The 13,677-nt window shown below is 35.2% G+C and overlaps 1 protein-coding gene across 2 annotated transcripts in view; it reads left to right on the top strand.

Annotated features, from left to right (window-relative positions):
• LOC142349520 (cell division cycle protein 27 homolog) overlaps positions 1-13,677 on the top strand; it is a 167,297-nt gene that overhangs the window by 78,113 nt on the left and 75,507 nt on the right. For both annotated transcript variants that reach the window (XM_075401138.1, XM_075401137.1), the window contains exons 7-9: positions 5,959-6,199; positions 9,869-9,959; positions 10,277-10,547. In XM_075401138.1, the coding sequence (XP_075257253.1) occupies positions 5,959-6,199; positions 9,869-9,959; positions 10,277-10,547 (603 nt within the window). The remainder of the gene's footprint in view (positions 1-5,958; positions 6,200-9,868; positions 9,960-10,276; positions 10,548-13,677) is intronic.

Genomic DNA, 13,677 nt, shown 5'->3' with positions numbered 1-13,677 from the left:
TATTAAAACTTGATCAAACTCTTCAGATGACTGTTTAAACATTCTAACGGATGGGTAATAAGCCAAAGAACATCTCTGCAAAAATCTTCTATCATAAAAAGTTTTTGCCGTGAATTGATGCTATTTTATCTTTTTCCCCCATGTATTAAGATTGGTTATAAACGTTAATTTGGTACCTCTAGGGAAATACTGTTCAAAATTTGCTGTAACTCTATATAATTTAATAAACTAATCCTCGAAACATCGCACCAAGAAATGCTCATCCAATAATAAATATTTGTTGTTTTATACAGTTTTTCGAAAAATCTCCGTGTATTAAGATCACGTATAGAAGTTTTTTAATAACTTTCTTTGAGCCTTTTGTCCAATTGAGCCATAACTTTTTGGGCCATGAGCGTGTAACCCCACAGTACCCCACATAAAGTTTCATTAGCGTGATGTACCTATTAACCCTAAAACAGGAAAAAGTAAACTTCCTCATGTATTATGATTAGAGATAAAGTTAATCATTGTTCATAATTCATAAATGATCACTCAAATTCGTTATAATAACCTTGTTATAAGCTTTGATACATAATCACATTGCTATTAGATTGCTGTTAATGCAATATTGAATGCTTGGATATTCGGATTGAGCTTTTGTTTACATGATACTTAATAATTTGTTTCAATGTTTAGATAAACACTTTGTTAATGTTATGGTAATTCCATATTCATATATTTAAATTTTTTATTCTGTAGCATTGCGTGTGCCATTGAAAAGATATGGAAAACTTAGGCCTTTAATTTTCACATTATATGTATTCAACAATTATGCAATATCCGTTGATATTCCTTTGTAAATGCCATCAATTGTAAATATCAAGATATATACAGATTTGAACAGAAAAAAAATAATTCGCTCAGTTACCATTTGAACAATTGATTGTTCCAAAAATTGCTTTGTAATATTCACTAGCTTACCATGCTTGATTTACTCGCCAAAAGGTACTAGGTAAAGATCAAGACGATAATTTTCACAAGAAGATTTTTATCTTTCGAATAGACGCCAGGGCAGGGATTATTCCTTATTTTTACGAGGAACTCCTTCACTTACATTGTTGGTGTAAAGCTTTATTTTTGTTGAGAATTATCACAAAGAAGTTGATATTTTAAAATATTTTTATTAGCCGCCGTCAGCCTCTCATAAGTTATTATTTAGGCGCTCTCCTTTTTATTTGCTTTACCTTTTGGCCACGTGTTTTGTTTTACACAAGTCACCATTTTCTCGCGTGACTTCTGTTTTAATTCACTCTCATTCAACTGAATGGATTTCAATTTTAACGCATTGAATTACGCAATACAGTGAATGCGGTCAAAGTCAAAAGATCAAAATCAAAAGAGACGGGATAAACCGATAAAGCCCGGTCATAAAGTTATTGAGAATTAAGTTAACAAAATTAATTAATGTTTGCTAGCTGATATCGGTTTTAAGCTTATTAGCTTTCAGTTTAGAAGCGGAATTAAGGATAGTTTTAGAATCTAAATGAAACTTGACGCCAAATTAGAACAAATTTTTGACACTAAAAACAAAACAGAACAAATTTAGTATTTCTGTCAATTTTTTGTTTCAATTGAGATGTGCATCAAGCGCGTCAACAGCGGCTATTTTCCGGCAATCTGCCGGCTATGTTAATTGCTCTTTAACAATTGAATTTATTGTAAATGTGTTGGTCCTTTTTAGGCAGATTTTTTGCTTGAGCTTTTTGCGCTTTTCATCGGTTGTTGACTTCTCAAGTGACTTTTTCACGCTTTCGTACTTCATTTTGAGTGATCTATATTGCGCTCACTCCGAATTAAACCTTGTTGCTAAAAGAAAATTGATTGCAGAATAGCAAGAAGGAGAGCCTATTAGCCGAGTGAGCAGTGAGCCTATTAGCCGAGTGAGCAGTGCTTCTGGTCAGGGAGCGGAAGGTTTGAATCCGGGCGTGATAAACTATTTTATCACCCTTAAAGAAAAATTTATCTATGCTACAGCCCCTGAATTAAATTGCCTTGCCTGACGTTCAAGAGCAATTCTTCCGACATTAGTCGGTGTATGGTTTTCTTTTTAGTTTGTATTAAGATTGTTATTTTCTCTGCATTTATGCGTGCTGCGATGAGATATTAGTTAGGCAAAAATTCGGTTATTTTGCGGAATGCGACTTCAAGTCGGTTCCTAATCTCTTCTAGCTCGTTTTTTTTAAGATCTGTTTGAGCTTTTTTCGGTTTTTTTTACGTCAGTTAGAGGTCATTTTAGAGTAGCGATTTTAGTCACGCTGGAGCAGTAAAGGGAGCGAAAATTGGATTAGGTTCAAGGTGTCATACTTTCTCAACTACGTTTCAAGTGGAGTTAGAAATTGGTGTTTGAAAGTTTCTCTGAAAAATTGATAGTTCGGATTGTTTTTTCACGTGCCTCCATTTGACTCCTGTTAAGCGTGTTTTTTCTTTGAGCTTTTAATATGATGATATATATGTGTTCTAATGGCGTTTATTTGCAATTGCATGATTTCATAAAGGGGCAGCTGAAATTTTTTATGACTTTCACTATTTGTTCTCATAAAATATTAGTGGATATTTTATGTTGCCCACTTTTTTAAAAAATTCTGTTTTCTTATCACTAAGTATCATCAATGACTAGTCTGATTGGTTGCTAATGAGGTATAAAAGAGCTTAGTTACGAGTTAATAGCTGGTTTTCATGACTTTTTCACTACTTTTTGTATAACATTTTGAGGGAAATTTTCAGTCTTGTGAGTATTTGTTGTTGGTTTTGAACAGTTTTTTTCCTGCACAATTTGGAAACTTTTTAAAAATTTGCACTTTTCAATTTTTTTAAGCATTTGTCATAATTACCTTCAGTGGCAAATAATTCTCTTTAAAATATTGTGCTTGATTGAATGAGTATATCCTCAAAGTAAAAGGTTCAAGATTTTTGTCAATGATTATTTCTTTTAGTTTGTTTGACTGTGGATTTTGTTTTTTTTTTGATGGGATTGTTCAATTGATCTGCTGTTCAGGTGTCTTAGTTCTGTTTTTCCTTCAATTCCTTGGATTGTACTTCAGGACTTGTCCTGCTATTTTTCCAATTCGACGTCTCCACCGATTATTCTTGCGACCATTGACTATTTCAACTTCAGTGACTTCTACGGCTTTGCTGTTAAAATTTTGTGTGCGTGACGTCATTTCTGCTTTTATGTCGATTGCGTGACTTACCTCACTGAAAAAATGACTTCTGAATTTTTTTAATGAACTTTAAATTTTTGAAAATTTACTAGTCAAAGATCAAAAGTCTGCATCTAAGTAGTGCCAAATGTATATGCCCTAATTCTTGAGTATTAGAGTTTTGATTTCCAATTTTGATTTTGAAAAAGTTTTCAGGGTTTTTTTCCTTATATAGCGTGTGCGTCTCATAAAAATGACTGTCCGAATCTAACCAAAAAGTTTAGTGCTCTATAAAAGGACTGGTGGTCAATCTGTCTGTTGTTTCTTTAGTTGTTTCAATTCCATGTAAGGCCACAAGCGTGTATCGCGGCTGTTATCCGGCAATCTGCGGGCTATGTTTATCTTTTTCTGTTCCAATCCGAATGTGCGTCAATCGGGTCAAAGGTGGCACTTTTCTGTCAATTTGCCAGCTTTGTTTATGATATGGAATTCTATTTTTTTTTCGGTTCCTTTTTTCCTATAACTCTAAAGATGTTTTTAGCCTATTATTGACTTGCTTTTGTTTTGATTTACGAGCATCTAATTACTCTTTGTAGAAGTAGAAGTTTTCCATTTGTTTTTGTGCTCTTGTAATATAAATAAAATATTTCAATTTTTCTAGTTTTTTTTAGTTATAAGTTCATTATAAGAGCTTATTTTTGCTTGAATTGTCTTCAAATATTTTTTCCTCATGAGTGCTTTAGTAGGGATTAGTTTTTTAGACGAATTTTTTTGAGACGCAATCATTTCCGGAAATCTGTTCATTTTAAACTGTAAAACAAAGTGATATGCATGAAAATAAGTTTTTGTGTCAAAAGTGTTGAACAAATCAAGATCAACGAGAACAGAGAGATGTTTCTTTTCTCTTCATGATCAGTTTTTGGAAAAGCGAGAAAAGTTTTTCGGACTGTTTGAGTAAACGAAGTATTTCCGACTGTTTGAAGAAATTAATACATTCGGAGATTTATTTTTTAATTGCCCTCAAACGAAGTTTGTAGCATTTTTTTTATCCTGTCGGTCTTCTTTAATGCAATTTTTCGCCTGACCAATTTTTTGTCTAAATGGGATAAACAGGTGGCGCCCAGTGGGCATTAAGTGCTCTCAGAGCCTTTCAGCTCAGTAGTCTTTTTGAAATCATTCAAAGACATGAAAACCAATAGCTACGCAAATATCATCAATTTTTCGGGTTTTTGTTCACTTTATCAACTTGTCTCTTAGTGTCATTAGTGACATGTCTAATTGTTTACGAAGGAGGCTTAAATTCATCGAAGTAATAGCTTCAGTTCATTACATTTTTCACGTTTTTCATTTTAAAGAATTTTACGCTTTCCATTTTTCGCTTTTCAAACTTTTCGTTTTTAATAACTTTCGCCAATTTTTGAGTTTTGATAGAATTTAATTTAATTATTGCTGTCCCGTCACTTAATCTCATTATTGACAGGTCTCATTGGTTTCGAAAAAATTTAGTTGATTGAAATGTTCTAAGTTCCTATCTGAAGCTTTGTCTCTTTTACTCTAATCGTTTCTAAAAGTTATAGGGAACTTTTGAGTTTTCGCAAGTTACGGTTGAATTTTCATTTGATAGGTTTCATCGTATACTAATCGGACATAAGCGAATCTGTTTTTTTGCTTGAGTACATAACTCAAGAGTACTGCTTGAGTACATAACACATACTATAATTGTTTTTATAGTTTTGACACTAGATAGTTGTTGATTTTTGAGTCTTGCATCTTTTGGTGGCTTACCGTGTGGTCTTATCGCTTAATCTCACAATAACAATTCTTTCTGGGCTTCTGGGCTATTAGTGCGGTGTCTTCAGTTCGAGCTACCGTTTGTTTTGAAATGTTTAAGTGAATTTAAAGACGAAAACTTTTATTATTCTTGAAAAATTCAAAAAGTTGCGAATTCTTAACTCGAAACTTAACAAATCCAAAATTTGCAAATTTACTTTTCTCCGCGAAAATTCTACATTGTTCAAAATACTGTTGAAGTTTGTCACTTTTTCGACAGTTTCGCATATCCTTGCAGAAAATTAATCTTCAACGTAATGGTAGCCACCATCACTTTCCCCACTTTTTGACAAAAAGAGTAAAAAAAGAAGTATCGTCTGCAAGAAAAAAACTATTGACACATCAACTCGGAGCAAATACCTGATGCTAGATTCTAATCGATGTCACACGAATAGTTTTATACAACAGAAATGTTGTACTGTTAATGAAATACGTTAAACGAACAGCTGATGAACGTCAAATGGTGAAGACCGCCACATGAGAACGCCGTTAGTCAAAACTTTTTTATTGTACGGGTATGGACAGACTTTTCTCTTCAAGAGCACGATTTCTTGTCTGTACATTTTGTCGCAAAAAATTTTGATTCATTTATTTGTCCTGTCTCATGCAAGGTTTCTTTCTGACAAATTTGACATTTCTAACGGCTCTATGTATACCTCGTTTCTTTTTAACGCCATTTATAGGATGCCATCATAAGAATTTTGGATATTTTGCTTGTGTTAATGTATAATGTTCCCTATCAAAACTTCAGCGCCCCACCCCACTTCCTAACCCCCGGTTGTTAATAGTGTGGCTCTAATGAAGCTAATGCTCTTTTTGCCGAAAAGCTGTGCTTTTTCGATGTTTAAATTAAAATAGCAGTAAAGAAAGCATTTCGTAAAACGGTGTTGGGCAGGATTCATTGGATCTGTTCATTCGATCTGCTGCTATTTGTTTTGTTCTTCAGGAGGAGAAGAGTCAATGGACGTTCTCTCAGACGATCAAGAAGTCTCGCCTTGTTTCAACCCCAAACGAGGTGCCAGTTCATGTGGTGCCGGAGAGTCTACAGATGACGGACTGCAACCAGGTGCAGATACCACATCTGCAGTTGGAGAGTCTGGAGGGGAACCAGGGAGACGACTAACCAGACGCCAGAGCAAACTGATGGCAGCGCAAGGCAGTTCAAATGAGACATCGCCTGCTTTCGGGTAAAAACGAATTTAACATTAGGGGAGTTGATGTCCCAAAATGTTGTAACTATCTGTTTTTAATAGCCGCCCTCATCTTCTCAGTCGGCTATTATAGCGCTCCTATTTTTTTTACTTCGTCGAACTTTTTTCGCTTTACCCATTTTTCGGCTTTTTAATAGCCGCCCTCATCTTCTCAGCCGGCTATTATAGCGCTCCTATTTTTTTTTACTTCGTCGAATAAAAAAATGTTTCGCTTTACCTCATTTGCCGCCTTTTCAACATTTTGCGTGAAATCTTTTTGACTTCTCTAGGCTAGTTTCTCTCTTCTCTCATTCTGCTAAAAGTGATTTTGAACATCAGTTGCTCAGCAAAGCAATTCAAAATGAACAGAGTTAGTACAAAAATGGATGTCAGAAATAGAAACGGGATAAACCCATAAAGCCCAATTTTAGATGCCCGATATTTGAACGTCGTTCCTATAAGTCTTATTTACCATCTCTAATGCTTATTGTTATTGATAGGAGCCCCTGTAGCCTCTCTCTAAGAAACAGAAGTATGTTCAACTACGAAATGCCATCAAAATAAATCGGACTTAAAAAAATGTTTTTGTACAAAAGTTTTTTTTTCAATATCTTCTGTTATTTCAATCCCAATCATGCTTAATGGAATCAACGGCGGCTATTTTCCGGCAATCTGCCGGGTATGTTTCGACATTTTGCGTGAAATCTTTTTGACTTCTCTAGGCTAGTTTCGCTCTTCCGTCATTCTGCTCAAAGTCCTTTTAAACAGCAGCTGCTCAGCAAAGCAATTCAAAATGAAGAGAGTCAGTATAAAAAAATCAAAGTCAAATAGAAACGTGATAAACCCATAAAGCCCATTTTTAGATGCCCGGTACTTGAACTTTGTTCTCATAAGTTTTAGCTACTATCTATAATGCTTATTGGTTTTGATACTAGACCCCGTAACTCCTCACTGAGAGACAGGAGTTTGTTCAATTACGAAATGACATCAGAATAAATTGCACCTAAAATTGTTTTATACAAAAATCATTTTTTGTTGATATTTTTAATTGCTCTCAAACGAAGTTTGTAGCAATTATTTTAGTCCTGTCGGTCTTTTTTATGCGATTTTTCGCTTGACCGATTTTTCGTCTGACGCTTTCGACTTTTCGTCCTGAAAAACGAGATAAACAGTTAGTGCCCAGCGGGCATTAAGTGCTCTTAGAGCCTTTCAGCTCTGTTTCAGCTCAAACTCTTTTGGAGACTTGTACTTATACTTATGGTGTGAAGGGCGGTTCTTAGAGGTTGAAGACACCCCCCACTGTAGCCCCCTCTTGCCCCCCACAGCGCTAATGCGCCGACCACCCCAGTGATACCCCCAATCAACCCCCAGTGACCCCCCTCCCCCCTCCCGTCGCTAGCTACTGACGAACAACCGCTTGCTAAAAACGCGAACTTTTACTATTTTGCAATTTTTTTCAAGCCTTTTGAAAATTTTTGACATTTTTTGAGTTTTATCAGCCCTAGGTGTCGAAGAAACTCCTCTAGGGTTCTATAATATGTTACTGCATTGTTTCTAGTTGTAATGGAATGGTTTCAACATTTAACATCAAGAATTTTAGCAAATTTTTGAAAAAACGTGCAATTTTTTTTCAAATTTTTTTTTTTCAAATATTTTTTGTCCTTAAGGGCCAGGAAACATCCTAAGGGGTTCGATAATAAGTTACTGACAAATTTTCAATGGCCATGGAATAGTTTTTTAGCTTTTTAATGTCACAAATTTTAGCAATTTTTTGATAAAACTTGCTTTTTTTCAAGTCTTTTTGAAATTTTTTGTTTGTTCACAATTTTTCAGCCTCAAGAGCCAAGGAACCTCCTCTAGTCTTTGAAAATAGGTTACTGAATAATTTCTAGATTAAATAGAATGTCTTGCAAGATTTTAACATCACGAATTTTAGCATATTTTTGATATTTTTTGCCATTTTTTCCCGATTTTTTGAGCCTCAAGGGTCAGAAAACCTCTGTTAGAGTTTGATAATAAGTTACTGGAAATTTTTTGTTTGTCATGGATTAATTTTCAACTTTTTAATATTAAAAGTTTTAGCAATTTTTTTTGTAAAACTGGCAATTTTTTTGAAACTTTTCGAATATTGTCATTTTTTAGGTTTTTCTAGCCTCAAGGGCCACGGAACTTCCTCTAGGGTTTGATAATATATTACTTCATAGTCTATAGATTAATTGGAATGTTCTTCAAGATTTTAATATCACAAATTTAATATCGCAAATTTGCAATTTTTGTTTTGATGTTTTTGATTTTTTTCCGGCAACAGAGGCCCTGGGACCTCCTCCAGGGTTTGATAATAAGCTGCTGCATAGTTTCTAGAGTTAATGGGATGGTGATCAACATTTTTATTACTCCAGTTTTAGTAATTTTTGGATAAAATTTAAACTTTCAATTTTTTGGAAAATTTTTATGTTCCAAGTGTATGAATCTTTATGAGCCTGTGAAACTATTTCAGGCTTGAAACGGGGATAGAGGATAGTCTTTTGAGACAATGAATTTGTTCTTAAAATTTTAATGTCTTGAATTATTGAAAGATTTTGTTAAAATTTGCAAATTTTTGAATATTTTTGCTTTTCTTTAACGACCGTTACTGGCCAACAAATTTTTTCAAGTCTTGCAGATGGGCTTCTTGACAGAACTTTCGAGACAAAAAATGGTTTTGAATTTTTATATTGCGAAGTTGAAAAGTTTTCTTTAATTTTGCGTTTTTCAGTCATTTTCTATATGATTTATTTATTAACAAGGTTAAAAAAAACAAGAAGTTGCAGTGTCGAATCCAATCATGGAAGATATTCCTGTCTCTTTCTCTCTCTTTCGGTTAGGGTCCCTTTCCTTCTCTTTCTCGTTCACGTTTTATCTCTCTCTCTCTCTCTCTCTCCCACTCTCTCTCTCTCTCTCTCTCTCTCTCTCTCTCTCTCTCTGTTTATGCCGCACTCAGCTGCTGTTATGTAGCGTAATTTCATCATCTCTGATCCTCATTATCAATGAGTTATAGTTGAAATAGTTTTTATCATAAATGATCTAACAGGCACTTTTTAGGAAACCATTGTTAATTGCTCTCAAAAGCAAATTGTGGCAAATATATTAATCCTGTTTGTCTTTTATGCAATTTTTCACTCGGCCGATTTTTCGTCTGACCTATTTGACTTTCGTCTTCAGAAATGGGATAAAGAGGTAGTGCCTTGAGGCTAGCTGGGAGCCAACCGCTCGCCGGTCGTTTGAGAGCAATTCGCCCGAAGTTAATCGGTTATGTTCTTTTCTTTCAATCCCATTAGAGATATGGGAATCAACGGCGGCTATTTTCCGGCAATCTACCGGGTATGTTCTAGGGACTGGGTTTCAAGCTAGAACTTTTCTCGGTTTCCAAGCTCTTTTTCTCATTGTTTAAAGTTCAAGTAGGGTGAATTAGAGTAAATGATAATTATTTTTGCTGGCTTTCTCGTTAGATCAAATAATCTATCTGAACGAAACGGAAATACACCTCAATGGGAAATCATTTATGGGGTAGTATCTTCTCCGGTTGGAGGGTTTTTGAAAGCTTGATTTAAAAAGAATACGAAAGTGATCTGATGTGCCTTCATGCCTGTTCACATGATCTAGAAATAGACTGCAATGATGTTTAAGGGACACGCCGGCTAACTTCCAACCGGACGCCTATGAGACCCCAGAAGACCTGGTCATGATACAGTCGCCTAAAGCACCCCCCAGATTCAAGGTCAGTTTTCTACAAATAGGAATTTCGTCTCACTTTTGCTTCGACATTTTTTACGCAAGTAAATTAGCCCTGTCTAATCTGGCTTTTTTGTTTCAAAATTTAGTGTGGTCATCGGGTTAACATTTCAAATTGGTTGCGTAAATTTGAAAATGTGATTTATGCAGCGGGTTTTTGACTGAAAAATGTAGCTATGTGAAGAAGAGTGGCAACAATTTTGATGCTAAATTTCGTCATCATTTCTTTTCTCGCGTTATGGCTTGTTTTGGCCCGTTATATCAAATTTTGGCGGGAATTATTAATGTGCTATTTGACTGAAGGGAAAACACAGCAAACGACTGCCTGTGGACAAGGCTCTAGTGTCTCTTTCAAACCAGAATCAGAGAAGTGGAGTGCCTCAAGGAGGCAGTGGTGTGCCACACGCAACTGTGCCATTAGCCCCCACAAACAGCAATACCAACACACAGCATCCATTGAACTCTACCAGAAGTACACCTACAAGTAGTAACAATTCTACCCCCGACACTAAACCTCCAGTCAATCCTCACAAACCAGTTGCTGGTGCTAATAACGTGAAATCTTCAGCTTTGGGTGAGTGATATAGTTTATGGACGTTTTAAGAAACGAAAACTTCGAATTACATCGCGGTGCTGTCTTTTTGAGAAGTCTGATCGCAGTTTTTTTTTCAACCTTTTGATGTCAATTAGGAGTCAATTTGTAGTTGTGGTTTTAGTCACTGCGAAGTCGAAATGAGAACAGAAAAGAGACTAGTTAAAAGTTTGAAAATTTCCAGTCGAAGGTAGATGGGCAGCTGATGGTTTCTGGATTTACGCTATCTGTCTATAAGATCTCAGTTAATTAATAGCCGCCTCATCTTCTCAGCCGGCTATTATAGCGCTCCTATTTTTTTTTACTTCGTCGAATAAAAAAATGTTTCGCTTTACCTCATTTGCCGCCTTTTCAACATTTTGCGTGAAATCTTTTTGACTTCTCTAGGCTAGCTTCTCTCTTCTCTCATTATGCTAAAAGTGATTTTAAACATCAGTTGCTTAGCAAAGCAATTCAAAATGAACAGAGTCGGTATTAAAATTGAAGTCAGAAATAGAAATGGGATAAACCCATAAAGCCCAATTTTAGATGCCCGCTATTTGAACGTCGTTCCTATAAGTCTTAGTTGCCATCTCTAATGCTTATTGGTATTGATAGTAGCCCAAATGTAGCCTCTCTAAGAAACAGAAGTACGTTATGTTCAACTACGAAATGCCATCAAATTAAATCGGACTTAAAAAATGTTTTTGTACAAAAATCTTTTTTTTTCAAAATCTTCTATTCTGTCAATCCGAATCATGCTTATTGGAATCAACGGCGGCTATTTTCCGGCAATCTGCCGGGTATGTTTATAGCTGCGAAGCTGTAAGCTGAGCGGATCTATATTGCGGTAATCGTAGTTTTTTACCACTCGAAGAGGAGTATTGTAGAGCGTCTCTTTATTAATAGCCGCACAGCGATTGTATTTTTTAAGATGTTTTCACACATTTTCATGATTTTAGAAGTCAAATTGGAGTAATGATTTTGGTCACGCCGAAACAGGAAATGGAGCTGAAAAAGCGAGTGGTTTTGTGGCGTGAAATGTTTTGCTCAAGTTTTAAAGCAGAGTGAAAAAACGGTGTTTGAACAAAAATCCGCGTTCTAGTGGTTTTTTGTTCACATGCGGTAATTTCACTTTGGTTTATACTGTTTTTTTTTCAATTTTTCGGATTGGATTTTTTTCTAAATGGTTTTCCCAATCCTTTAATAGTTCATTCTAGGCCTAGTTTTTTGTTAAAATCAAATTTACTTTTCTCTTTAGTGGTTTTCTGTTCTCGCTAGCGCCATTTTGACATTGATTTTCTTCGATTTTTTATCTGATTTTTTTTAGAATTGGTTATCCCAATTCACTCGTAGTCCGCTCTAGGTCTAGTTTTTTTGTTTAGTCAATGAAAGTTCTTTGAATTGTAGGTCAGGACTCGTCCCGCTATGTTTTTTTTATTTCTTCGTCAAAATGTTTGCTACGACCGAATGACGTCACAATCTCCTTTTTGTTCATTCGTTCATGCAATTTTGTTCGCGTGATTAGGTTTTTGGTCACGCGTGACTTACCTCACTCTCAAAAATGACTAACGCACCATGAAATTGACTTGTCTTTAGACTCTAATTCAAAGAGATAAGCTCAAGTGAGTGTGTGTTACTCTAAATAAGGTAATTCAAGAGCAGCTGATAGAAGCAGCAAGAACTTATACAGATCCCTAATCTAAATAAAACATCTCATCCTTTAATGAAAAAAGTAAATTTTTGTCTGTGTTTTTTATTTATTTTTGAGACTGCAGATCTACGAAGCTATTGCGGCTATTCTCTGGCAATCTGCCAGCTATGTTTGATATTTTTGGAGTGTATTTAAAAAAGGATGCAGCGCTTAAAATTAAGTGTTGAGGTCATAAGGCCAAACGAACTGAAGAGCAAAGAGAAGAGAGAGCGGTGTTCTGTTCAGGTCGTTTTTTGAGTGAAAGCGAGAATATTACGTTTTAATAGCCGCCCTCATCTTCTCAGCCGGCTATTATAGCGCTCCTATTTTTTTTTTTACTTCGTCAAACAAAAAAATGTTTCGCTTTACCTCATTTTGCCGCTTTTTCAACATTTTGCGTGAAATCTTTTTGACTTCTCTAGGCTAGTTTGTCTCTTCTCTCATTCTGCTAAAAGTGACTTTGAACATCAGTTGCTCAGCAAAGCAATTCAAAATGAACAGAGTCAGTGTATAAATTGAAGTCAGAAATAGAAACGGGATAAACCCATAAAGCCCGATTTTAGATGCCCGCTATTTGAACGTAGTTCCTATAAGTATGTTACCTCTCTCTAATGCTTATTGGTATTATAGTAGCCCCTGTAGCCTCTCTCTAAGAAACAGAAGTGTGTTCAACTGCGAAATGCCATCAAAATAAATTGGACTTAAAAAATGTTTTTGTACAAAAATCTTTTTTTTTTAATGTCTAATCTTTCAATCCCAATCATTCTTATTGGAATTAACGGCGGCTATTTTTCGGCAATCTGCCGGTTATGTTTTTGTTCTCAAAGCAGTTTATCTTTAACTTCCCAATTTTTCATTAAAAAGTGTTTCTCTAAGTTATCTAAACTAGTAATAGTGCATCTGGAATCATTTCAAACGCTCTGAATCAACTACTACACTTTTATATTCAATTTTCAGCTATTTTTGCCTTGTTTTTTTTACGATTTTGCATTGTTTGAATCTTTTTAGCAGTTTTTATAGCTGCCAAGCTGTAAGCTGAGCGAATCTATATTGCGGTGCTCTTGGTTTTTTTTTGTTTCGTCGTCTGATGCTCTTTTTTTGTTTTACATTTGTTCACACAGCAAAGCTGAAAAAGTCAAATTTTCTGAATGACTTCTTCCTCTCACTAACGGCATTTGCGCTCGTGACGTCATTTCTCACTCGCTTTTGCAAAAGTTTTTTAGGTTATTGGCGTGATTAGATTTTGATCATACGTGACTTACCTCACTCAATAAAATGACTTTTGCACTTTAAAACTTAAGTTTAATTTGAATTTGTTTAAGGTCAAAAGAACTCATTTGTGCAGTAAAGGTCCCTAATAAGAAGCTTCTGCGTAATGAATTTTAACAAGCTTTATTAATTTATCGCTGAATGATTTTTAGCCTAGTTTTTTGAGCGGCG

This window comes from Convolutriloba macropyga, chromosome 11, assembly GCF_964194025.1.
Source record: "Convolutriloba macropyga chromosome 11, txConMacr16.3, whole genome shotgun sequence".
Classification (NCBI taxonomy): domain Eukaryota; kingdom Metazoa; phylum Xenacoelomorpha; order Acoela; family Convolutidae; genus Convolutriloba; species Convolutriloba macropyga.
The sequence above is the reverse complement of the archived record's forward strand: the minus strand, read 5'-3'. Positions and strand labels throughout refer to the sequence as shown.